Here is a 26,533-nt window from a genome sequence, read left to right on the forward strand (position 1 = left end):
GCTGAAAGACCAGAGAGTTTTGCATACCACGGAATCCCTTTAGAAACCCCTACCACCCTACCCCCTTACACTTTTGCACAGTCACAGCAATCTGAGTAATGCAAAAAGTTGTTTCTGTAGTTGTTGCTGGCGGTGCGATGCTGTCGGTCCCTAGCTTTTTGCCATTTGCATATGCTTGTCGTTTGAAAGGATTTAATCGGTCTGTTTGCAATCGTAGTGCTGGCATGGAATCACAACCCTGGCTCTTGGCTCCTGACTACTGGCTACCGGCTACTGGCTTCTGTGTCCTCGTGGCATGTAAAGCAGGAAAATGCTTTGAATTGGCTTCGCAGATTGTTACACAAAATAGATTGTAGATTAAAGCAAAATGTTATCGTTGATATAAAGTCAAATACGAATGTGGAGAGTTTTCCGTTTTGTTTTTGCAACTTAAACGAATGTCAGAGCTCAGTTTTGTGGTACAAATATAGAATTAAATTGTACATAAATAAGAGGCAGCTTGATTGGTAAACATCAAAGTGGAATTCACTCTAATAACGGGCTTTGTGCTGGTTAAATTACTCGGAAGTCAGGCGTTGCTGAAATTGAATTTGTTGATGAATTTTTAATCCCATGCCAAGTTCCCAAAAGGGTGAAAGAGTAAAAAGAGGGAAAGAGTGGCATGTGTTATTCTATTTATATATATTTTGCATTGATTTCGGTTTATCTAATAGCAATTATAAACACACATTGTGGCAGCATTACGAATGACATTTAAATAATTGCTTTACAATTATTTCAGGCATGAAATACCTGCTTTTGCCCTGGCATAATTTTCTGCTGCTCTTTCGTTTTATTTACGTGCGTAAAAACCTTTGAATACTTTGAGGCTGGCCAATCGAATTTTTGCATTTGCATATTTTCCTTCTTGCGCATTTAATTAAAATGCCCAAAAACCTAGTCTGGTCGTTGTCTGCTGCAATTTAATTAACATTAGTCATGTCCTTTATTATGCAAATAAACGGCTTCTGGCTGAACAGCAGAAACATCAGCAGCATGGCCAGGAGTAGCAGTAGCAGCAGCAGCAGTTGGATCGTTTAATGCCAGCCGAACAGCAATAACAACTTAATTTAAAATTCATTATAACTGACACCAACTAGTTAAACAATGGCCAGAGGCATGCAGCCAGCCGACTGTTCCAACAAAGGAAAACAACTAAAACAGAGGGGGTAAAACAGCAGGAAAACAACAGCGAAGGGCGCGCTTGGAAAATTGAAATGAGCGGCGGAATACGCAAATAAACTTCAAAAGTCCCGAGGAAAGCTGAAGAACCCCCCCGGACTGCACGCTGTGCCGCTGCTCGGTGTCCTGCCGAGCGCATAAATAACAGTGGAGCAGGACCCGCACTAAGGACAACAGTTCCTCCTATCGTTCGGCTCGAGTGGCGTATACTTAATTTTATTATGAGGTGTCAAGTGGGGACCAGTTGACTTGCCACCGCCAAGCGAACGCCTTTTCTGCTATGTTCTGCTGTGTGTAGCTCAGTCTGCTGTTATTTATGTTGCCTGCTGCTGCCCCGCCATTTGGTGGCAGGTGAACTTAACGCCTATGCGATACGCCTCCAACCGCCAGCAATGTCCTGGCAGAAATGTGAACTTCCTTTAGGCTTTCGCTTTTTTGCCCAGCATACTCGTAGTTTCTTCGCTGCTGCTGCCCGGTGGATCCTTTGATTTTTATGCAGCGAATATGCAAATGCCCAGAAACGGAAATGTAAATGTGGCAGACAGTAGCGTATCCTGTGTGTCTCCTCAATTGTTGTGCTGCATAAAATTAACAAGTTCTGTCCTGGCTTTTGCTTTTGTTTTGGCACAAAAAAAATGGTTTCATTAGAGGACCAACAGCAGCCTCTGCCCCTGCCACAGACAGACCCCTCAGAGAGGTGACGTTGTTTTATAATTGAATTCATATGCATCAATGGAGGCAGCTCCGTAAAAACACAACACGCAGACACCCAGGGCCACAAACATGGCAAAGGACACACACAATTTTTGGTGGCATTTTCAATTTTAAATGGATTTTCAATTGCGGTTGGGGCCGTTTGCATAAATTGCTATAATGAGTTTATTTCGAAGCCCTCCACACAGCCAAGTGGCTTCGTTGGGTTCTCTCCATGAACATGTCCATGGTACTGTGTACCGTGTACTGTGTCCTGTATCCTGGCATAGATGGATGTGGAGTATCCTCATTTGCAATTGTCAACTGGCTGTCAGAAGTGACAGTTGTATTGACAGTTTGCTTTTGCTGTTAATTTTCATTTTAATTGTGGCATTTGGTGTGGCGCTGAACTTTGTTGGCTGTTTGCGGTTGCCAGAGTGGAATTTCATTTGAATTTGCATTTGATGCGGGTTCGAATTCGAGGTTTGGGTTACGGTTAAGTTGAGGCTTAACACACACTTAGATCGGGGCTTAAATTCAACTTTAAGTGCCGGAAGTTCCACTCCATCAATCCGGCTGTGTGTGTGTGTGTGTATGTCTAGTATGCTTAGAGTTTCAGCCCGTTTGAAATGCCATTGAATATTCCATCCATTGTCTGTTGGGTCATTTGCAAAATCTCTCATAAGCAAAGCATTCATTTTCCAATTATTTATTGATGACTCTGTGTGGGAGTTCCTCGCTCTCTCTCTCTCTCTCTCTCTCTGTCGCTCTTTCTGTCCTGCCCCACTGCACTGCAGACTCCACCAGTCACCTGCAATAAATCGCCAGCCCTTGGCCCCTGCAAAACCCTTCGTCCCAAGCTGCATGGCGTCTGCCTTCTGCAGGATGTTTGTCTGGCTCTAGCACTTGCTTGGTTGTTGTTGTCTGGGCACTCTGCCTGCAAAATATTTGCATTTTCACTTTTGATTTATTAGTGCCATTGCCATGTGTAAATTGCCAAAGCAAAGGTGCAAACAACAAGGCATCTTCCAGGCCGCACAGAGCAGGCGTCAGAGAAGGAGCAGCAGCAGGAACAGGAACAGAAGCCAGCAACAGAGCAGTCAGCGTTGACAAGGACACATTATGTTTGGCCAAATGAATGGTAATTGCGGCATTGAAACAAGTAATTGAAGTGCAACTCAAATGGAAAGCCAAGAGCCTGTCCCTGTTCCTGCTCCTGCTCCTGTCCCTACTCGGGCTCCTCTGTGACCACAGTTTCGATTAGTTTCTGAGGCTGCGAGCAGCACGTTGGAGGTCATTACAGTTTTGCTAATTACAAGACCAAATTAGGGAGAGGTTTTTGGCCGTGCACCCCCAACAACCCACTGCGCTCCTGGGTATGGCCTCTTATGCCATTGCCAATTACTTCCGGTTCCATGCAATTTCCGGCTGCCCAGGTTGGGAGTTGACGGGAGCTCGAGCCAGAGCTGCAGTTGGAGTTGGAGCCGACTGTCGCCTAAGCAGCTTTTCTCGAAAATGTCAAAACAGCGGACAACTTTATATGCCAGAAAGAGGACAGCAGCGGGCAAAGGCAACATAATGACAGTCACAAAAGGCATAAAAGAGCGAGCGAAAGAGCAAAAGCATAAGCAGATAATTACACAACAGAGTGGAGTCTCTTTCTCCATCTCTTCGTCTTCCTCTGTTGCAGCCACAAAGTAGAAAATTACAAAAATAAAAAACCACAAGCGGAAAATTAAGAGCAAAAGCCTCCTGCGGTCTCTACCCTAAGATGGCAAGAAGGCGAGACAGAGTGAAAATGCCATTTGTTGTGGGTATTAATTTGCCCCAAAACTTTAAGTTGAACTACCAGCCAAGTGGAGCCGAGGCCATTTCCACCCACCACCCTGGGGGCAGGCCTAGAACTTGATCGAGATTTTGATTATCGCTGGAAATGCGAAATTCCTGTTAACCGAAAATTCCAAACACAACGAAGCAGCCCGAAGTGTGAGCTGAAGAGTGGAGACATTTTCCACATTTCTCACTGTCTGCCGGGGTCTGTCTGTAACCGAATGGCAAACACTGAATTCAGGGGCCCCAGTTGCAACCCCATCTGCCCCATTCCATCCTCGCCGCCGCCCTACTCCAGTGTCTGCCCCGCAGCCACATTTAAATATGCCGCCAAGTCTCTTACCTTCGCTTCGACGCTTGCGAGTCCCTCCTGCTCCTCATCCTCGTTATCCTCATCATCGCCTGGCGGTGGCTGGCACTGATTTTATGCTTTATAACTCCCGATATCCGAATGGCAAACAACGTTTAGCGCTTTAGCGTAGTGCCATGCCACCTGCCAAAAATGGGAAGACAGGGGTGCGTCTGGCAGCAAGTGTTGCTTTGCCGCCTGCGGGTTCCGCGCGGCGTATGCGCAATGTTTGCTTTACATTTTTCTCGTCTTTTTCTTTTTTTTTTTGATGTTGCGTTGAGTGGTTGTTTTTTCTTGGGCTTACCTTTGGGTGTGTGTGGCGTGGGGGACAGCTCATGGCATATGCATGATACATCAAATATTTAAGCGATATTTCAGCTATTCCGACAATGAGTCAAATCCAAGAGAATGTCTGTGGACTTCGTCTGCTGCGGATGATGCTGCCTGCCTGACTGCTGCCTGCGATAATAAAGTTTACAGATAAACGATTCAGCAATCAAATTATGCCAACCCTCCCAAGAGGGAGAGGGAGTTCTGGCTAGATCGTAAGGGAGATGCAAATAAAATTTGATTTATATTTTCTTTTGGAATTTACATGTTATTTATGATTTAGATTGGTTGCAAACGACAAACCAGTTGCAAGTGAATTTAAAGTTGCCCAGATAGAGAGAGAGAGAGAGAGAGAGTTTGGCTAGCTCAGAGACCACATGATATTGTTATTCTTGCCGTAATTAAAAACCCATGAAAGCAACGACAACGACCAAACAACTGGCCACAATCGCATGAGCAGACCCAGACAGACAGCTCGATGGAGTGCGGTGTACATATGTATGTGTGCGTGTGTGTGTTTGGTAAAATAAACATGAAGCGTATTGATGGCACGGGTCTGGCTCTCCCTCTCCAGAGTGCCAGCAAAAAGTTCCATATCAATTTTAAGCCAAAGTAATGAAAAAGTAACAGCAACAGCAACGGCAGCGGCAACAGCAAAGGGAAAAGGAAAAGCAAGACGAGCAGAAAAAGAATTAAAACGAAAGCTATAGACAAAGCATATTTGCACGCAGCGGGAAGGACTCGACTCGGCGCCCCCAACCTGGCTCCTTGGCAAATGTGGGTGGGCGGACAGGCACGCCAATGATGATGATATCGTTGGGGAACGCTAACGCTTTATGACAACCCAATGGGCCACTAGAACGAAGAACGAAGCGTGGAGAACATTTCTTGCTTTTGGCCCGTAGATAGCTCCTGTCCTAAGGATGCTGTTTACATTCCCTGGCGAAGGACAAGCCCGGACAAGGCGAACCATGTCTGAAGCAACGAAATTAAAAACCAATAAAAATGCGCTGCACACGAAATTAAAAATTATGTTTTTCCCCTCTCTCTCTCTCTCACTCTGACAATAACAGAACTGAAACGGAAACCAACATTCCGGTAAAGCAAAAAGTTGTAAAAAACACGAATAAAATTTCCGGGGGCTTTAAAAAATGGCCTCTCACATAAAACTTTTACAATTAAGCAAAACGATGCAAAGTTCTGGCCAGAGCAGAGAGCCTATGCATCCACCACTTCGATAATTGAATATTTTAGCCAGACGAGTCGTCAGAAAGGGGAAAGGGGGGGAATGAATGCCAGGGATTGGACAGCAAAAAAAGTGTAGCATATATTGGAGTGTCGATGGGGGAGCAGTAGTAGCAGTCCAAGGAATTAATTGCTGCACAACGTTTCGGCATAGATCGTTGAAACTTTCACGGCGAGTCATTTATTTAATTTACTACCTTACTCCGCAATCCCTATACCCGCCCACACTCCACCCAAAGGCCAACTGCATAGCTATGAATAATTTAAGCAAATCGCTGGTACGGTTGGAGGACTGTCCCCACAGTGCCAGTTGTAGCTCCTATATAATAGTACCCAAGTCTACTCGGCTCAGTTCTATTCGGTTCCGTTTTGTTTTGTCTGCGTGTACGTGTCGCTTGGCCGGATTAGACGGCATTTGCATATTTTAATTATTTAGATGGTTCGTTGTGCGAAGCTACTTAGGCCACCGAAGCACTGAATCGGAAGCGGAAGTCCCGACTTAATTAAAAGTCCCCTTACCGACGCTTGAAGCTGCCCAAAACAATCGCTATTGATAGGAGTATGAACATATGTTTTTGTTACACATTAAAGCTAGCCCAAAAGACTCTGCGCATAAACATGTTGCAGAGGCAAAGCCAGAGCTTGGCCAATAAACACATTACAAGCACCGCCGATCATAAATTCATAATGAAATATGAAGCCAACCCAAGCCAAGCCAAGCCACAGCCGAAAAGGATACAGATACAAGGAAGATACAAGATACAAGATACAAGGATGAAGCAGCCAACCGGCGAGTAAAAAGGAAAAATATAACTATAATAAATACGCAACAGTGTAATGCACAGAGCAAAGTCAGTCGTAGAGTCAGTGTCTGGTTTTTGGCCAGCAGTTCTCATGGAACAGTAGCAGCAGGACGGAGCAGAAGAAGCCTGCGAACGTCTGTGGCATTAGTTTTATGATTATTTGTGGCATTTATTGTGTGGACAGTGGCTACAACTGACCAAAACAACTGCCCCCCCGCACTACCCACTCCGTGGGCTATTAGTCCATGGCCAGTGCAGCTTTAATTAGATTTGCACATTAGACAAAGACCAACGCACCAACGCACCAGCGGCTAATGATTCTGGTGCGATATTGGTATGCCTTGCACGAAGTTGCACAGTGGTTCAAGAGCGACAGCAGTGACTGAGCCTTAGGAGTCGCAGCTGTGGCAGCCATTTCCCCATGTTCTTGGCACACTGTAGCTCTTCTTCCAGCTGCCTCTGTAGGGCTGGTGTGGCATGGTCCCGGCTAATGCACAGAATATGATGCGATAAATACCAGACGGTAACAGTTGCCTTGAGAGCAGGCGACTGGCCCGGCCAGAGCTTCGTCTTGTCCCCCCCATCAATAATGCTTAATTTAATTCGACACTCTCTGACTTTTGCTATCTCTTTAAGCCAAAAGTCCTGCTGTGGGAGGGCCTGCGCTCGTGCCCGTGCCCGGCACATGATTATTATTATTAGTTATGATGATGTATCCCCTTTAATGGCGGGGAACGTGTGAACGTGTGTGGGGTTCGACCCTGGCGAATATTAATAATTGTTTCTTTTTTTCCAGCCTGTTTTTCGAGGCCCCCTGTCCGTCGCGACGTCTGCGAAACACGCTAAAAATTAATTAAACGTCCCAGGCGAAGGGTGTAAATACATACATATATACATACATTTTTTTTTCTGCTCTGTTTTTGCTCGGCCATTTCGTGGTTATTTATGCGCTTTGTCCGACCAAGCCCCTGGCCTGGACACGGACACGGGTTCGGATCCGTATCCGGGCCTACACTTGATTCATTGTTTTTCCGTACGTGTGTGTGTGTACTCGTACGTGGGCCAGCACGCACTCATATTGCCAATTTATATTTGTATTAATTAATGGGCCAGTAAACAATTGCTGAAAGCTGCGCCATTAGTCCCCCAGCCCTGTGGAAACATCAATGAGGGGGGGTGTGATGGTTGCGGGAATATTGCTGCAATAATAAGCTAGCCATTGGTAACATAAATTAAACAGGTTTCTCTCATTTCATTCATTTTATTCCGCTGGAGTTAATAACATTTTCGGTTATGAAATTCTGCAAAATTGACCTCAGTTTCAGTTATTTATGCTGCACATATTTTTTTTCGCCTTGGCTTTTGGTCAGACATCATAAATTTTGCTGTCAATTTTCGTGTATTTTCAACCAATCGAAAATGGCGAAAATGGCAATATTGTGTTGCAGTGGATTTAAATTTATTAAATAAATAGTTTTGATGCTTGATTTCGGAAGCCTAAAAGTATGCCATACAGTTTCAAAATCAGAAAATAGTCGTACTATCAACTGCCGGTAATTATAATCGGTGTCTACATATTGCTTCCAAAGGCAACTTTAATATCTGGGCTTTTGTTTTTCCACAGTAAAATCAGCAGAAAGGAAAGCGCATTGTAAACGCATAAAACAATCGAATGGAAAAGCGCAGCCAGAAATGCCAGCAGCAGATTGTCGCAGGTCACAATAAAAGTCCGCCATGCTCGCCTGAAGGCCAGCGCCACTGCCCAGTACCCCCCCACTCTGACTATGGCCACAAATAAGTACTCTGGCAGCTGCACATTACAATTTGTTCGGTTCGGGGATGCTGCTGCTGCTGCTCGTGTGTGCCCTGTGCCCTGTGTGTGGTTTCGGACTCGCCACTTTTCGGTCATGATAAAAATGAGCGTCGGAAATGCGAATATAAATTCTGCCATATCTGATGTACAAGTGTACGATTGTCGTGTGTGTGTGTGTGTGTGTTGGATATGTGTGTGGCAGGATAAACATAATGGCTGCACTGCATTGGCATTGGCATTGCTATTCCCATTCCCCATGCCAGGATGCCAGCCAGACTACAGGAGCATACCAATCATCGGAAGTGTGCCGCAGGACTGGATACGGGCACCGGGCACCGGCAACGGAAATGACATGCAATAAAGCACCACAAAGGCGCACACGCACATCGAGTGAAAGCAGTGAAAGCTCTCCCCCCCATTGTCTGCTGCCCGTCGCTGGATTATAACGAAAAATGGCATCTAACAACAAAAATCTATCTGGCAAATGCATTTGCCCGCCATCCCCCCCTCTACAGCCACAGACAGCAGCCTGAGCCGGGTTGAAACTTTACGAAATTACAATTGCAAAAGTTGCGTGGCCCGGAGATGGCTGAGTCCTTGCCCTTGGCTGCTGCTGCTGCTGCTGTCCAGCATCCAGATGGGAGTGCGAGTGGGTGTACGAGTGGGTCTGTGGCACCCTTGTTTCTGCTCCCACCCCCCATGCCCTCGTTGTGTGCCAAAGTCATTTGGCTTATCAATGCCAGACGCAGACAATTTCGTTCGCTTATCGCTTGGTCGCATCGCTCTGTCCCGATCCATGCAGGTGGCATGCGGCAGGCGGCATCTGCGGAGTGAGAGCATTATTAAGTGGCCATTAGCCGGACCTGGCGACACACTGGACATACATATAGTACATACATAGTTGGGAGCATTACCACAAATTACACAGCTGCCAATGATTCTGTTGACTCCCCACAGAAGCGGCAGCAAACATGGCTCAACTCAACTCAACGCCATGGGATGGGATGGATGGTGTAGCCGCGATGCGTCGCGACTTTGTTGATTCTAACCAGCAAACCAGGAATCCAAAAACAGGCAAGCAGCAGCAGCAGCGGCAGGAGGAGGAGGAGTCGACTCAGCATTCCTGAACAGTTCGGCTGCCCCCCACCACTCTTTCTACCCAGCTTGGCTAATTACGCCCTGCAGCAAGCGTTGCATGCATGTGATTGCTCGTACCTCAATGGTCTGCAAGCAGGGTCTTGCAACGTTGTTGTCGTCCCTATGCCATCCCTGAGCTGCCCCAGCTCAGCTACCAGCTCTCAGATCGGAGTCTGCCATAATTTGCCATCAACTTATTAGCAGGCAGAACTCTGGCTCTGCCTGCCAGTTGTAAGAGTAGTTTCGATTTTAATTTTCGTGTTGCCCGCCCCTGGTGGTGCGGCATGCAAATGCAAATGCCCGACATGCATAATTTGTATTCATTATCCGATGCATAATTACAGATGCAAGTAGCGGGTCGTCTTCGACTGCCTAGCCAAGAACGCAGAGCGCTGAGTGGACTGACCCTACAGAGGGGACAGATTCCATTTGTTGCACATACAGTCTGCACATACCTTCTTTGCACTCTTTTTATTCAAGAGAATGTAATACAATTTACTGGCTTAAGCTAGAATTAATTTAAAATATATCATTAGCCCGGATGCCACAGATCTCTCTGGCATCCTGTAGATATATTTATGTAGTGGTTGCAATAAATACAATTAAATTATATGCATAAATGTATCTCTCTTATCTCTCTCTTAATTGTCCGTCGTATAAATAGTTTTAAATATCTCTAAAATATCTTCACTCTATCGCGTATAAAAATAGTTTTGCAAGTTGATCTTTTGTAGCTTAACTAGGGATGTGTATTTGGAACAGTGTTGAGCCCACTTGGCTGGCTCTTATTGTATGGTTTCGTCCTCTGATAGAGTTGCATATGTGTGTGTGTGTGTGTGTGTGTGTTTCTCCCTAACTAGGCGCCTTAATGTCAAGTTGAACTTTACTTTGCTTTCTTGAGTTCTTTCCTCGATTACATTCCATTCCTTTCCATTCCTTTCCATTCTGGTCTCAATGCGGACAATTGATGATCCCTCGCAGTTTCTGTGGCTACTTCGTTAGCGTCGAATAGGAGTGGAGTGCCCAGGGCGCCTCATTAATAACCCCCCCTTGCCATGCTTCGCCTGCTCTCTGTTGCGCCAGCGCCTGCGCCCGCTCCTCGGCAATCAGCTCTAATTAAAATGCCCTCGGGTGCGGGTCGGCAGCATCACGAGATGATGCAGTTCTTGTCCTTGTCGTTGGCCAGCTCCGCGGGCTTCCTCTTCCGATCGTAGGCCAGCGCATCGTTGGGCACGTAGCTGACGCGCACGCCGCCGTAGTGCCGCCGCTGCGGCAGCTGGTACATCATCGTGTAGTCCTCGGAGCTGGAGGAGCTCGAGCTGCACGTGGAGCACACGTCCGACTCCTCCGCGGACTCCTCGCGCTCCCGTTCCCTCGGCTGGCGCGGTGACTTGTGGGCTGTCTCGCTGTCCGCCTGCAGAACGGAGGGCGGGCTCTGGTAGGAGGAGGACAACGGCTGGGCGGGCGCATAGGTGTCTGCTCGGCTGGTGGAGTGCGAACGATGGCCGCTGCCACTGCGATGGTGGTGTCCAGACGTGGAAGAGGTGGAGGTGGTGGACTTGCGGCGGCGTCTACGCCTCGAGGAATGTCCTGGCCCATGGCGATCCTTATCCCTCTCCTTGTCTCTGTCTCTGTCCCTCTCTCTGTCCCGATCGCGCTCCTTGTCGCCGCCGCCGCTCGTGCCAGCTCCATTGCCGGAGTAGCTGCGGGAGCGGGGCAATGTGTCTGGGATTCCCTCGAAGCGGACGCCCTTCTTCTTAGCGGGTTCCCCGCTCATCGGCGACGAAGAGGATGCCCCACTGAGAATGGACACGGGATGCGTGGGCGCATGCGTGGCCGAGTGCGTCGAGAGGGGCGTGTTCAGCGAGCGATCACCGGCAGAGTGTGTGGGCGAGCCCATGAGCTCGGGTGGCAGCGCCGTAGAGGCCACGCTCAGGTTGGGCGTGGGCAGCTCGGGCACCTCTCCACCTGCACCCCTCTCGCAGGGTGGCAGCGGAGGATGCAGGATGTCCGCGTACTCGTGCTGGAACTGCTGCGCGGAGGAATGAAGCGTCGGCTGCTGCCCAAAGTGGGCCGCCATCTGGTGCTGCAGCATTGGACCCTTCCCCGCCAGCTCGGGCAAGCTGGAGGTGTGCGGATTCTCCATCAGCTGCCGCTGCAGCTGGTAGCTGTGGGTGGCACCCAGCGGCGGCTTGGCGGGCCAGGCCGCGTCCAGATTCGAGGACATCTCGTTGAAGTTGTAGACGCCGTCGCGCTGCAGCTCCATGGGCTTGGGCATCAGGTGCGGCTGGAAGTCCCCGGGCGAGTTCAGGGGCGACATGTTCTGCGAGGTGCTGGAGGCGCGACCACCGGAGAAGTCGGTAAAGTCGCCGCCTCCGACATGACCCACCACCCTGCAGTGCTCCAGATCCTTCACCACGCCCGCATCCGAGTCGGAGGTGGCGTAGCTCTGGCTCTGCTTGGCCTGCTCCAGCAAGGACAGCTCCCCGCCCAGGCCGAGCAAACTGCCACCGCCGCCGCCTCCAGCCACTGGACCGCCTGCCGCCTCCATCTGCTGGCTCTGGAGGTGGTACATGGCCTGGTTGAAGCTCGCCTGGTGCTGCTGCTGTTGCTGCGGCGACATGGGCGGCGAGCTGGAGGCGTGGCTGCTGGTGATGCGCGTCTGGGGGCGCACCCGCTGCGTGGGCGGTGTGGGGGTGGTGTACATGCCGGTGCCGGAGCTGTCGGATGGCGTGGGAGGTTCCCCCTTGCTGCAGGCAATGGAGCAGTAGATGGCTCCACGGCGGGGCAGGAAGGCGCGTCCGAGCAGCGAGCAGCGGCACGTGTTGCACGAGAAGCACTCGTCGGTGGCATGCCAGTGCTGGCCGTCGTGGCTCATCTGGCCCTGATCCACGCCGATGGCCTCTCCACAGTAGTCGCAGTACTCCGCAAACATCGCATCGAAGCAGTGGAGGCAGTAGGGCTTGCCCTCCCGCATGATGTACCGCTGGCCGCCCAGCTGCTTGTCGCACTCGTGGCAGGCGAAGTGATTCATGTGCCAGGCCCGTCCCTCGGCCTCCGTGCACTCGTCGGCCAGAATGATCTACGATAAAGAAAGGATAATCCTCTCTCTCTCTTGGAGAGTAAAAGGTTTCGGGGACTTACCTCATCGCAGGCCGAGCAGCGTGGCTTGAGGGTCTCCGCGTGGTGGCGGCCGCAGTACATGCGTCCGTCGCGATGGAAGTAGATGAGATCCACCAGCAGTTCGCGGCAGATGCAGCACGTGAAGCAGGCCGGATGCCAGCTGGCATTGGGGCCCAGGCGCGTTGCGAATACAGCAATGTCGCCCGTGGAGATTAGTTCGTCGCACTGCAAGTTTTTGGGCGGGAGGGGGTTTGGGGGATCAGAAACGGACTGGGTTGTATGTGGGGCGGCAGGGTATACTTACGCCGTCGCATGGCCGGGCACTCATCAGCTGTCGGACGTTGCCGCGTCCGAGGGCATCACGCTTGCGCTGCGTGGAGAAGAGCCGCAGCTCCTTGCGCTCCTCATCCGTCAGTGAGTGACAGTAACGAACCTGCAATGACAGAAAGTAACTGAAAACCGTTCGGGCAAACCTCTCTGCCCCCCCATTTTCCTTTTGACTGTGCTTTGGACAGGGAAATCATATGTTCAAGTAGAGTCTCAAACATGTTGAAGCAACCGTGGGCCGAGAGGAGTGCTGGAGTCCCAGCACAATCAGCTCAGAAAGCAGCTTCAAGTGATCTTTCCAAGAAGCGCATACATAGAACAGGCGGAGATTGTTTGTCTCGGCTGAAGGCTGAAGGCTGCAGGCTGCAGGCTGCTAGCTAGCCTCCATCCAGCAGTCAGTGGGGTGGCCAGACATACCCAGACCCCAATAGCACAATCCACACAACCCACAAAGCCCAAAAGCAAACCGCAAAAGGCAAAACGGTAGCCGGTAGCCAAGGCTGCCCATCAACGCTTCACCTCCATCTCCGTCTCCATCTCTATCGGAATCTGCTGCCCCATCTGGCTGCGCTGCCAAAAGGAGCCACTGTGGTCAGCATCTCCCATACCGTTTCGTCTCGTCTCGTCTCGTTTGTGTGTTGTATGCAAATTTTTTTCGGCTGCTATCCACTTATTTTTTCGGGCACACAGTTTGGCCTTCAATGAGTGTTCTAGCCATCGTTAGCAGTGTTGGCCATGGCCATGGCAGTGGTTGGGTGCCTCCAGCCCACGTAACTGATATCTGGGAATCCGCTCAGGCCTTTTTGTTTGGATAGTTTTTTGTGGTTTTTGCGTCTGCTCTAAATACCGACTGCAAACTCTGCACTGGCTGCACTTGTTGTTCCCCCGATTAATTAAAGGTTACACAGCGCCCAGGGGGTGGCAGAGTGGGCTGTGTTGTGTGTGTGGGAAAAATCACCGGACAATTTGACTTTGAAATGTCATAGCCCGTAATTCGAGTCGGTTTCAATCACGATAAAGCGGCAGTCTGCCGGCCCCTCCATGCGAGCATTTGGATAAATGCCACGAAATTGACAGGTTCAGCGAGTCCCTGGAGCGTGGGGCAAGCACAGTCCTCACTTTTGTGTGTGTGTGTGTGTGTGTGTGTGTGTGTGTGTACTCACCTCGTTATCATGCGGCGGAAGTTGATGCAGCAATTGTCGCACACGATACTGCTCCCCCGGACTGTTAACGTATGGCACTTTGTCGTCGGGTATTTGCGAGAAATACAAGCGGACCTGCGGGAGCAAAAAAAAAAAATACAGCCACATTGAAATACATTGGGGAATGTTTAAATACAGTTAAGAGAGGGAAGGGTAGGGTAGGGAAGAGACTGCTGCTGGTGAGAGGAGTTTCTGCAAAAGGGTTAAGAGCCGAGCCAGAGCCTAGCCAGAGCCTAGCCAGAGTCTAGCCTGAGATCGCACAGCACAGCGGGTAAAGTAAAGATTTTTGATTTTATTACGTTGATTTCCCTCTCTCTCGCTGTCGGGTTTCATTCTGGTTTCCTCTTTCGTTTTTCCCCCATTTGAGCCAGGTTGAAAGGTGCACAACGTGCTAAGCCAACTTTATTGGCCACGCTTGCAGCAGGCCGCAGAACGTTCTCCGTTCGCCCAGTCGCTGGCTGGGGGTTTAGTAGGGTAGAGGGAGAGAGAGAGGGAGAGATGCGATGCCAACTCTCGCAGCGAGTGACTGACACATGGCTTATGCCGCATCAACGTAAATTGCTGCCACATGGCTGTAAATAAATTTTCAATTCTGTTTGAAAAGTCACAGAAAAAAGCTAGCGAACCGAACCGAACCGACCCAAGCCGCACCGAACCGAAAGAAGAAAAAAGAAATGCAATGCTAGACATTTGATAGGCCCAACGGGATGCGATGGGACAGCTTTAACGGAAGCCAAAGAGTTCAGCGGAAAATGGCGAAAAAAAAAGATTTGGAAAATTTGGAGGTGGAGGAGGGAATGCAAATGGTGGCGACCAAACTGGGGGCCTCTGCTGGCGAAGATTGTGAAAGATTTATTTGGCATTGTCGCATATTTCACGCGAATAATTTACGAGTTCGTTTCGCTTTTTTCGGCAGCTTGGCAAATAATTGAAAAAGGCACGTCACGATGGCCAGAAAGAGTTCAGTTCTGCCGCAATTGAATTGGCCATTAAAGTCAAATTCGCATTGAAGAATGGCCCTGGCCTCAGAGTCCCATTCCCAGTCCCAGTCCCGGCTTTCATTAGCACAATCTAATTCGATAGTTGGATAGACGGACACAGTGGACCTTCGCCTAATTGACACAGTCCAATAAAGCCGGTCCCAGTCAGTGCCAGTGCTATCAGCCAGCTCTCTGCTTTGGTCTCTGAGTCGAGGAGACATGCGACTATCATCTGCGTCTGGCAAGGCGATCCCCAGCTATGGCTATGGCCCGCTGATTTATGGCCTCGTCGCGTGTATTTATTTACAGCTCGCTCCGAGTGACAAAATAACGCACAATAACTCAAGTATTTCGCTTATCGCCAGCCCACAAATCTCGCCTGGCCCGCGACGCGACAGTCCTAGTCGGGATCGCCCTTGGCGCTGCACGCCGCACATTCTGGCGATGGGAGCGTGAGTGCATCCATCGGATAGAAAAGGGTTTTAGGACTAACTTTAACATATATGTAACTCGGAATACTTTACTGCGGGATTAAAAGTGGAGGCCTGAAATTTGGAGTTTGAAAGTTTTAAAAGGCGTCTCACCTGATCGGGTCGCAGTCCAGGGGGCACCCAGGTGTACTCCTCCAGTGCACATCCGCTGTCATCGTCCGAATGCGACTGCCGCTGCATATCCATGTGGGGTCCCGCCAGGAAGGGAGCGTGTGCCGAGGCGGACGTTCCCGCGGCGGGATGATGCAGCAGCGATGGCGGCGACGGTGTGGACAGCGCCGGCGACAGCTGATGATGGTGTGGAGGGAGCTGGGCATTCGAGTATTTGGCAGTGGAGGAGCAGCCCGAAACAGCGGGCGAATACTGCGGTGCGCCTGATCCTCCCGGTCCGAGGCCGTGTCCAAGTCCGGTTCCAGCTCCCAGTGGCGGCAAATGCTGCTGATGATGGGGCGGCAAGTACTGCTGATGGCGCTGCAGGGGCAGTGGGGAGGTGGGCAGCATGCCCGCATTCTGGGCGGCATACAGAGCGCTGGCCGAGGAGCTGCTGGGCAGACCCAAGGCGGAGCCACAGCCAGCGAGGGCCGGCGGCGGCGGCAGTCCCTGGTGGCAGCCGCTGGGCGAGAAGTGGCGCGGCAGGGTGGGAATCTTCTGCAGATAGGAGATCTGCGTTAGCGGCGTCCGGCTGATGGGCCTGCAAGAGGTGCAAAAAGGTTTACAATTTTAGAGTCGAGCCTTGACTAATTTCAAATTTAATAATAAAATTCCCAATTAAAGTGTTTCCTGCATGAGGCTGAGGCTTGGACATGGCGGGTTAGAGGTTTGCTGGTTAATCTCCAGCCGCAGCGTCGGTTCGGATCAAATTGTTAATGTAATATAAAAACCGCATGGCAATCATTTTCGCATTGTACGAGTGCTCGTATTCCCTTTGTAAGTTGCCGGATTTATGCGGTTTTTTCACTTCCTATTCCTGCTCGCCGCCGCCTCTGCCCGCTCCCAAACAAGCTGTCAATTTTAGTTTGTTTTTCATGCGTTTTTTATATGTACATGTACATATGCTGTGAGAGAGTGAGGAGAGTGGAGAGGGAATTGTTTTTGCAAACGTCAAAATGAAAAATATACGCTTCATGGCACTTACACAAACAAATCGACAGCCAAGCTTCGTGCTGCTGACGTTGTTGCTGTGTGTTGTCTGGCGCTGTCTCCCGGCGCCCGCCAAAGTCCAAGCCCCCAAACCAAAACCAAACCAAGCCCAAGCCCGCAGGGCTGTCGCCGTTGTCATTCATGTTAAAGCCTGACATTGTTATCGCATCGGTTCTGGATGAATGCATGCCCTGTAATCCATTTGCAGCGGCTTCAACGGCTGGAGCTTTCGGTTGCTGAGCTTTTGCTGAGCGCTTGCCAGCGATCGCTCTCTAAGCTAAGCTTTAGCTGTAACTCTGTGACTAATTTGTGTGTGAAATAAATTCTCTCTCGCTCTTTCTTTCTCCTGTAGGAACACTGATTAAATCTGAAAGCTTTTCTCTCAGTGTCCCACTTTTGTAGAGCATTCCGCATTGCGCTCTCTGACAACGGAGGGGAAATGAACACGCACCATTTCATGCCAGTTTGCTTTATCAAAGGATAACTGTGCATTGTCTGTGCAGGCACATTCACGTCGAATTTTGAGTGGGAAAGGCAGAGAGAGAGAGCAGTGGGATGTAGTGGGGAGTGGATGAGGGCGTCGACTGTACCAAACTGCAAATGTGGAGTTCATGCGGGCGTTTTATCAAAACAATGCTGTCCGCCCTTTTGTTGTTTTCAACCAGTGAATTCTTTCATTCTCTCTCCCGGATTCAACATTCAACATTCAGCATTCAGCAGTTTCCAATTCCATTTCTAGTCGAGCAGCCATAGGGAGTGGGCTAGTGTGGGTGGTGGCTGGATCTGTATCCACTGATGTGTCAATATCTGGCCGATGCGAGTGCGAATGCCAAGCGGTTGCTGCGGTTTGCCAGCAAATTAATTGCGCAGATTTTGTACTCTCAATGGATGCCAAAAACCAAACAAAAAGCGTTTGACATTTGAATTTTTAAGTAGAAAATGCTGTAGTACACTGTCCGTAAAAAGAATTCTTTTGGCGTGCGTGGCGTGGCGTGGGACTCAGTCTGTGGATTGTAATTGCGTTTGTGTGAGGGGGGGAAATGAGAATCAAAAGTCGCTGGACATGCACGTGCAGCGTCCCAGCTGGATACGGCCGGTACCCAAAGTGTTGGTCCGCTGTCAAATCAGCTGCATTCAAACTCAAATTACCAGACCAAACAAATGGCCCCAACTGGGCAGCGACCGGCACACACCACAGTCCAAACCAAAGCTGCTGCAATCTCCAACTGTTCCACAAATGAAAAGCAAACCGAAACTGTGCCTAAACACAAAATTTGTTGACGGCCCGCGGCACCCAGGAACGTACAGAGGAGAGAGAGAGAGAGGGAGCCTGCGGGTCCGTGTTTAAATTTATAGTATGACTTTTGGCCAGCCCCATCGAAACATGGAAACATCCAAGACCCACATCCAGGCATCCAGCCATCCACTCGGGCGACCGACCTGCATTGCATTTCTTTTCCTTTTGTCCCACAGTTGTTTTTTCTTTTGCGCTACAAATTTATTGTTGACTGCAACGAATTGCGTAAAATTGCCAAAGCAATTGTGGCAAGTTTCAATTTGGTTGCAATGTAGTGGGACTGGAACTGGGACTGCGACTGGGTCTGGTCTATGAAGTCATTAAGGCCTGGAGAACAAAATGGAAAGTGCAGAAGCACATGTGTCGTGTGTGTGTGTGTGCGTGCGTGCCACAAATGTTGCACAACATTGTTGTCGTGGCAGCATAAAAGCGCGCGCTCCGATCTGCAGCTGCTGCCTGGCACTTCTCGTATTTGCATTGATCGAGAACTGGACTCTGGGGACAGTAGGAACCCCTCCGTTCTGTGTTATTCGTTCTCCGTTCGCACCAATTACTTTGGCAGTCGTTGACCCAGAACTGGTTTTTATTTTTTGCGCTGACGAGGCCCGTTCTAGGGGCCCTTTGGAAAACTAGTTCAAAGCCAGGCACTCGGCATCGGCACGTCGAATGAGAGGGCCATTGATAACCGCAAACTGGAGGTGGGAACCGAGGCTGCAGCAGCAGCTGCTGTCTGGCTGTCTGTCTGTCTGTCTGGGGGTGTCTGGCCAGAGCCAGTGCCAGTGCCTATATTTAGCAAGATCAGATCGTAGCTTTATCCGGCATCCATCCCAATGAATGATCATTATGCGGCGGACGCGTTGACAAATTGCCAAAAGCTCTCGAGCGATGAGCGACGGCTCAATGCCCGGCCAAAGACGGCTAAACGATGGACAGACAATGGCTTAAAAGGTTAGCCTCAAATCACTTTGGCACTTTGTGTGCGGTTTTCTTACAAGTCATTTGTGTGATTTGGGTTAATGTCGGATGAGCAGAAGCAGCAGCAGCAGTCGAAATTTGTGTGTGTGTGTGTGTTAACATTGAGGGAAACATTTCTACAGCGAAAGTTACACCGTGCAACATAAAACCAGGGTCTTGTATGGCTTCTGTTGTTCCCTCATGGCATGCGGGGCAGGTGTACTTGTAGTCCCGTCCAGACTGGCTTACCGTCTAAGTTTTACGACATCTCTCAGCTGGCCAACAATTATGTGGCAGGACTGCCATGCCCATGCCCATGCCCCACTTCCGCTCTATGTCCTTTTATTGTTTTACTGTCCCTTGCAGAGCCACAAATACAGGAAAACCCCCAGCAGAAACAACAAAAGTTTATTAAAAAGCTGCGCCAGCGTCGTGTTCGCTGCGATTGTCATAAACGATTTTTGAATTGTCCATAAAACTGGCTGGCAGTGAAAGGACACGACACCGAGAGGAAAAGCTCGTAAAGTTTCTATGAGAGAGAATGTCCATATTCCCCGTGGCTCGCTACATTCCCCTCCTCCTAGAGTGACTGCCGCATGGACCACGACACGTTCTGCCGCGTCTGCCTTGTCAACATGACAATGACATTTGGCGTGTTGACATTTTTATTGACTTTGGCAGGCGGCAAGCGGCAGGCGGGGGGAGGCAACCATTTTTCTGTTCGCACTCAACCTGAAAGTTGATTAAGAATGTGAGTCTGCTGCCCCACGCGACTCTATGCCATTGCAGCTCTGCCGCTGCCGCTGCCTCTGCCCGACAGGGTGGTCTCTGGGTGCGTTTATTACGCATACGCCAAGTGGCACTAATTGCTGTATGAGGCAACTGTACCCTCCGATTGCCCGCTAATTTCTTGTTTTCAATTTGCCAGTTTAGAAAGTTGCATCATTGTGCGGCAGAGCAAATTCTATGCGGCTTATCTTTGGGTAACAACTAAACCAATTAAAGGTTGGGCGGCAAATATGTTGCTGCCACAACGCTGCCGCTGCCGTTGCCGCTGCCCCTGCTTTAATTCATTTCTGTTGCTTTGTTCCTCTGTGCTCTGCTCTGCTCTACTGTGGTAACGGGCAGGAAAATTGTTTTCCGAGCGTGCAAATTTTCACAGCTGCAAACAGCAGCAACAACTATGCCAGCAATTTGTGTGCTAAGCGGCAACATTGAAGCGAAGGCCTCATCTCCCCATACCCATGCAACACTCTTCTGAGGCAGCTCAGAACAGGCAAAGACACCGCGAATGCAGACACAGACACTCGCTTCCCTGGAAACGTGCAACAGAAGCAGCAGCAACAACAACAACCAAAACAGTGATCAGGTTTGTGGAAGACGCAGCAACAACAGCAGCAGCAGCAGCAGCAGCTCAATGTTATGGCTAGGTGAATGCCTTGCAACAGCTTTTCTACTTGTTGTTGCATCATCAATGCAAATTTTGCTGCAGGGAGAGGGGGGAGAGAGGGTCGCCGCAGAAGGTGTGTTGGCCAAAGTTCCAATTTGTTTTCATGGTAATTGATTCAGGGCATTAATTTTTATTCGAAGCGGACACCAATTAATTCCAAACTTTGTTTGCCAATACATCAAAGCAGAACACAAATGGCCAGCAGACGCATCATGTGCTGCTCTAGGTCGCCCACCAGGCCCCCGTTCCGTTCCGTTCCGACCCGTGCCTGGCCCACAGAGCCTACACTACACTACCCACGACACCCGTTCCTTTGGACCAACTCCATCGCCATCTCCATCTCCATCTCAAGCACCGCTTGGCTGTGTGTGTTCCACAAGCGGAATAGGTGGCGAAGGGGTAGGAAGGGAAGGAGGAGTAGTAGGCCTACGGCATCCATTTGGAGACGTTGCCTGGCTGTTGGCTGTTGGCTGTTAGCTGCTGCTGCTTCTGCGGTCGTTGTCTTTGGTCTATGAACTTGTTTTCTCCAGTCTGCCTCTTGTGCCCCATACCCCCACCGTTTGCTGCCTCAACGGCCTCTACCTGTGGCCCCTTTCCGCACTTATTTTTTAATTGAAGCCGTGTCTTTGGATCTCTCTGTTCTTTTTTCTTCCACCATCCATGCTTTTTGTTCCTTGTCGTCTTTGGGTTTTCTTTTTTTTTTCCCTACTATTTTTTGTTGTTGTTGCTTTGATGCTTCGATTTTTATACATTAATGCTGGCTTTATTGCCAGAGTGATTATGCTCAATTTTGTTTTTGACCATAATTACATTTCGTTCTCCCTCCTTTGTGTCCAGAGCCCCCGCGCCCGCACCAGCTTCCGCGCCCGGACACGGCAACCGTTAGGTCGAGCGGATTCGATTGGAACTTGGGTCTGCTTTGGTTTTTATGATGATTCGGTAAACAAATTGGCATTGATTGATTTTTATTTGGCCGTGGATCCGCACCAATGCAAACAGATAGAGAGTGAGGGATATCACGCTTTGAGTGTTGGCAGCAGACCTCGTTGAGTCTCTGCCGTGTGTATCCATCGGATACATTTGCCTCGAAGGTCAGCCTTAAGCTGATGAATTTTGAGCTGTGAGATTTCCACTTGATGGCTCTTCGAAACAGTGTTCAGGGCATAAATCATCCAGCTTATCCCAGGGCCAGCAAAACTGCATTCAAGACTAGAAAACTATAATTATTAATGACACATTTGGATGCTAAAACATGTCGGCATCGTCCAGTCCAGTCCACTCCAATCCAGCCAAATCCGATTTGATTTATGTGGCTTGCATCTCAACAAAACTGTTCACAAATTAACCGTAATAAAGCAGAACTCTTGTGGTTGTTGCTGCTCCCGCTGCTCCAGCTGCTGCTGCTGCTGCATGTTGGCTTATTTTGATTTATGGCCAACTGAAATTGGAATCTAATTTCTTGGCCATTAACAAAACCAGCAGCAATGAAATTGTGTTCGTCTGCCTACGCAGTGAGCTCTGCTGTGGATCTTGTCTCTTGGCTCTGGAAGAGTGCACAGGGAGGGTATGACGGTGTTGGCCAGAAGCTTGCATTTTCAAAGCATTTTAAGTCTGAATGGGCTGCTTAGCGTATATCGATTTATCACAGTTTAATAAATAGGTTTCGGCCTGGTTTATTCCATCATTTAATTACCATAACTCTCAGTTTCCTAGTAATAAAATTCTAGCATTACCAGCCAGATATCTTAAGACCGTCCATGGGACTTGTGGCCAATCCATGGACAATCAATTCACAAAACTATCAATGCCTTATAAAATCGAAAAAGAATTGTTCAAATCTCTTTATAAATTTCTTAAAACCGGGCACACAACATTTAAGATATGCTTCTCGAATGATAACCAAATAGCACACCATAAATAACGAATAAATGCCGCCAAGTAATCTTGCCACATCTGACAATCATATCGAATGGCTCCTCTCACGGTAATAGCTGCACTGCCAACAGTTTCAGGGTATTCAGGACTTCGGGCCGCCTTGGGCAGCCGTTTGTTGCTTTTGATTTGGCCAATGTTTGACAAAAAGCTAAAACGGTAAAGTGCACTCTTGCACTAACTGTTCTCTGCGGCTCGTTGACAACTGCCAGCATGGCACCGTGGCAGCATGGCAACATGGCAGCATGCTGAAAATAATTAGCTGCTAATTGCATTTTATGAGATGCCCTGACAGTTAAATGATGCGGCACGTTGCAGGTTGCAGGCTGTAGGTCTCGCCATTGAGAGGAGAATGCTGGTGGCTAAAGGGGGCAAATGATATTGCTGATTTGTCATTTAGTCGCCGGATGGCGATGAGAAAGCCGATTAGATGCTGCCGTGCCCCATTCTACGCTCTGGCTGGGAAAAACCAGCGTCTAATCCCCGTTCAAACAATGATAATGCGTGAAGCGTCAACTGCTCGCCGCCTCCGAGGCCGGTCCGCTTATCACTCTCGGTGGATCGCATTTAGCCGCTTGCCTGTCCCCTGCAACTGCCTGCTCCGCTCTGCCCTGTTTGCGAGCACCAGAAACCAGCTTGTGGCAAGTTCAAGAGCTAACGAGGCAGGAATGCAAAGAGTGTTAATGCAGGCTGCTGCCACCGCTGCCGCTGCCGCTGCGGCTGGATTGGACGCGTCCAGTGGCATGCAGGCAATTTAAATGCAAAAAGTGAAGCTGTCAATAAAAATTACGCGACTGCCTCTACGCTGCCACAAGCCGCATGCCCCTTGCCCACACCAGCAGCCATTAATTTATTGCCTTGCGTGTCTGTGTGAGTGCGTTAAATGTTTAATTAATTAGATCCAAGGGGGTGGAGTAACAGAGAGCGGTCTCTATATTCTCCGTTGAGGAATTTCCTGGTCTCTGTCTCTGTCTCGATCTGTCACTCAAGTGTCAACTTTTGGCCAAATAAATCCCAAAAATCCACAACAATCCCTTTAGAAAAACGCACTTGTTTTGATGGCTCTTGTGTAGCCCCATTTCTGATCTGAGCTGATCTGATCTGAACGAATCGCTTTGATGTGGGCGCAGACAAGTCGTGGAGTGAGCTCCAAACTGATTTCAATTTCAATTTCTCTCTGCCCTCCGGAGTTCAGACACTTTGACAGCAGCTTAAGACGCTTGAAAAATGCCTCAAAAAAAGCACCCACAAAAAAACAGCAACAAAAAGAATGATTGCTTTTTTGTAGGTCGAAGTAGTGGATATCCTTTAATTGTCTGATTATTTCACTGGCAGCTATATTTTTTTTTTGTGCAGCCAAACGACTGCTGGAGTCCAGTATACCTTCTGCTAGGGTACGAAATTCACAAAACCCTATTAATATGCGAGGCAGTTGTGTTGTGGCCATAAATGCGTATAAACATGGTCTAAGCACGGCCCGCCCCTCTGCCTCAGCCCCTGCCTCCATGTACCCCCCTCTTCTTGTGGGCTTCGAGGCAATTAGCATGGCGAACATGTTAAGAGGGAGAGGAGCCTCTTAATGGCCTTGCTTTATTTTCACATTACCGTGGAACCTGAAACAAAACAGCTCAAAAATAAGACAAAAACGAAAACAAAATCATATTTTATCGCCATGCATAAATAAATCACAAAGCCTGGCAATGTTGCTGCTTGCCTCGCACTTCTCTGGCGCCGTCTGCCAAGTGGCAAGTGGCAAGCAAGAGTTGGCCAATTGTCTGGGGCAAGTCATGCAAGTTGCCGCCATCGTCACCAGCTCCATCTCCATTTCCATCTCCATCAGGCTTTGGCTTTAGCTTTGGCTCTGGCTTTGGCTCTGGCTGCATTTTGTTTTTGTAATTAAGTTGCATCTGCAACAGAGCCAGTGCCACGGCCACGCCCACAAGACATGTGGGCATTTGTCAGGCGGTGGCTGCTGCTGCTAGAAGGCGAGGCTGTTGCATTTTGTGGCCAAGTGCTCCTAATGGCTTTGTTAATTAAAACCAAAATCAATATAAATGTGCCGCAAGACCTCTGTTGCAATCTCTCCCCTCTCTGGCTGCGGCTGTGGAGTCTTTCAACATCATTCCTGGGAAGTACACATTTTTCCCAAGCCGAAACATCCACTGATCTCGCACTAACCATTAAATTTGAGTATCCCAGAAAATTCCGAAGAATGAATATAAAAATATTTTCAAAAAATACCCGCGGAAATTCTTCTGCTCTTTTGCCCCGTCGAAGACATCAATTTTTGTCATTTGGACGGCCGAACAAGTCGTAAATGTCTTTCCGTGGCACCGCCCCCTTAACACGCCGCGAAGACTGGACCTGCAACTGGGACTCCTAGTCGGAGTCGGAGTCGGAGTGAGGAGGATTCCCGGTTAAGCTCTCAAGATTTATGCGGCATTCGATGGCAGTTAAGATTGAATTGAATGCTTAGACACGAGCTGAACACAAGTTAATTGCCAGAGTTGGATGTGAGCCAACCAGAAGCCATTCGGAGTGACAGGGTAAGGATGGGGCTGCGGCTGTGGCTGCAGCTGACGCGAAAGAAATTATTGCGGTGCAATTTTTTAATAACTTCATTAAGCAATCCCCGACGCAGTCGAAACCAGATTCCCGATGCCGAATCTCGGGTTTTGCATAGAACTAGTAGATGGTAAATATTAAATGGCAGAATTGGAATCGGAGTCGCTCTCTCTCTCTGGAGTTTCATCGATTGGTTGCTTCTGGGCGAGTATCGCGTGTGGCTACCGGATTTAAAGGGGGGACAGGAAGGCGTACTCGTGCAGAGGGGGGCGGACTCATGTCAGGGCCCATCAAAACGGCGTCTGTTATTATCAATAATTATGCTTTGATTGCCTTCGCTCAGGCATCGGTGGCAGTTCCTGTTAGCAGGCCATTCGGCAGTGCAGCCTACAGTTCGGGCACCAAGTGTTGGCCCGCTCTCTAATTTGCAGTTGCCAAAGTTCATCATCATCATCATCAGTGTGGCAACATCATCAGTGTGGCATCATGAGTATCCGCATTAGTACGGGACGGGCAGCATCATAATCATGATGAAAACTAATTGAGTTGTGGCTCCATGTCTCTCGTTTTTCTCCCCGTCTCTCAGTCTGCAGCAAGTTCGTTGCCCAAGTCTTTTGTTTTAGGGCCTGCGCCTGGCCCTAGCAGCAAAAACTTTGCATACTAAATCAAAGCCCTTAAATGTCCATAGAAATATATGCCAATATTGTGTTTCTGCCCCCACCACGCCCCACCCTTGCAAACAAAAACAAAAAAAGAAGAAGGAGGAAATGTCATGCGGCTGCGGGAAAACAATCGCCGGCCATATTTCATAAGCTGCGTGCCTGCCATCCACAAAACACAATAACTTAGGAGGCATAGGCATACATACACTCGTACTCGCAGTGGCCCCCGATATTTGCATGGCATTATGCAAAATCATGACATGAAAGCGGAGCTGTGCTCGCCAGAGCAGAGTGCAGCAGTGCAGCAGTGCAGCGGTGCGCAGCAGCGATGCAACCTATGCTGCAACCAATGGACAGACACGGACAGAGAGAGAGGCAGTGGCAGAGGTAGAGATAGAAAGAGAGGTGGACGGACGGACAAAGGCCTCTGGTAAATCACACTTTGGCAGTTGTCGTTTGTTTACCGCCGCAACGGCCAAAGAGGCAAAGCGGCGTATGCGTAACCTGAGTATGCCCCGGTAAGAGGAGACTCATAGCTACCCACTCCGACTCTGACTCCGATGTGAGTGATGCGTATAAGCAGCAGAGTGGAGAGTGGAGTGGGGGCAGCAGCAGAGTGCAACGCAGCGCAACGAAACCAGACATCCAGCGGCTGCGGCTGCGGCTGCGGCACACTGGTGCAAGGTGTGATCACAAATGGAATGTACATAGAATGGGGGGAGCAGATTGCTTTGTTAAATGCAAATTAAAAGAGCAGGAGAAGCACTACTTATAGTACTGGGTAAATGTAGACAGTGGGAACTATTAGAGGTAATTCTGTTGATAGTGGGAACCGAGCCAAAGCTACGTGGGAGAGCTGCCATAGAATTATATGTCTATTAGGGCTCATTGGTGGGGCCCATAAGAACTGTTGGATGGGAGTTGATATATTCATTTGTACTATCAAAGAAATGCTCTTTGGCACACAAATTGCTTTGGAAATTGGTTGC

The 26,533-nt window shown here is 49.2% G+C and overlaps 1 protein-coding gene across 3 annotated transcripts in view; it reads right to left on the bottom strand.

The window, feature by feature from the left end:
- Nucleotides 1-9,870: 9,870 nt before the first annotated feature.
- Nucleotides 9,871-26,533, bottom strand: part of LOC111079807 (protein prickle) — a 53,275-nt gene continuing 36,612 nt past the window's right edge. For all 3 annotated transcript variants that reach the window (XM_041593248.1, XM_022375112.2, XM_022375111.2), the window contains exons 2-6: nt 15,638-16,235; nt 14,035-14,148; nt 12,849-12,977; nt 12,566-12,769; nt 9,871-12,503 (exon numbers count right to left, since the gene is read on the bottom strand). In XM_041593248.1, the coding sequence (XP_041449182.1) occupies nt 10,569-12,503; nt 12,566-12,769; nt 12,849-12,977; nt 14,035-14,148; nt 15,638-16,235 (2,980 nt within the window). In that variant the 3' untranslated portion in view covers nt 9,871-10,568. The remainder of the gene's footprint in view (nt 12,504-12,565; nt 12,770-12,848; nt 12,978-14,034; nt 14,149-15,637; nt 16,236-26,533) is intronic.

Source organism: Drosophila obscura, unplaced genomic scaffold (assembly GCF_018151105.1).
Source record: "Drosophila obscura isolate BZ-5 IFL unplaced genomic scaffold, ASM1815110v1 contig_186, whole genome shotgun sequence".
In the NCBI taxonomy this organism is placed as follows: domain Eukaryota; kingdom Metazoa; phylum Arthropoda; class Insecta; order Diptera; family Drosophilidae; genus Drosophila; species Drosophila obscura.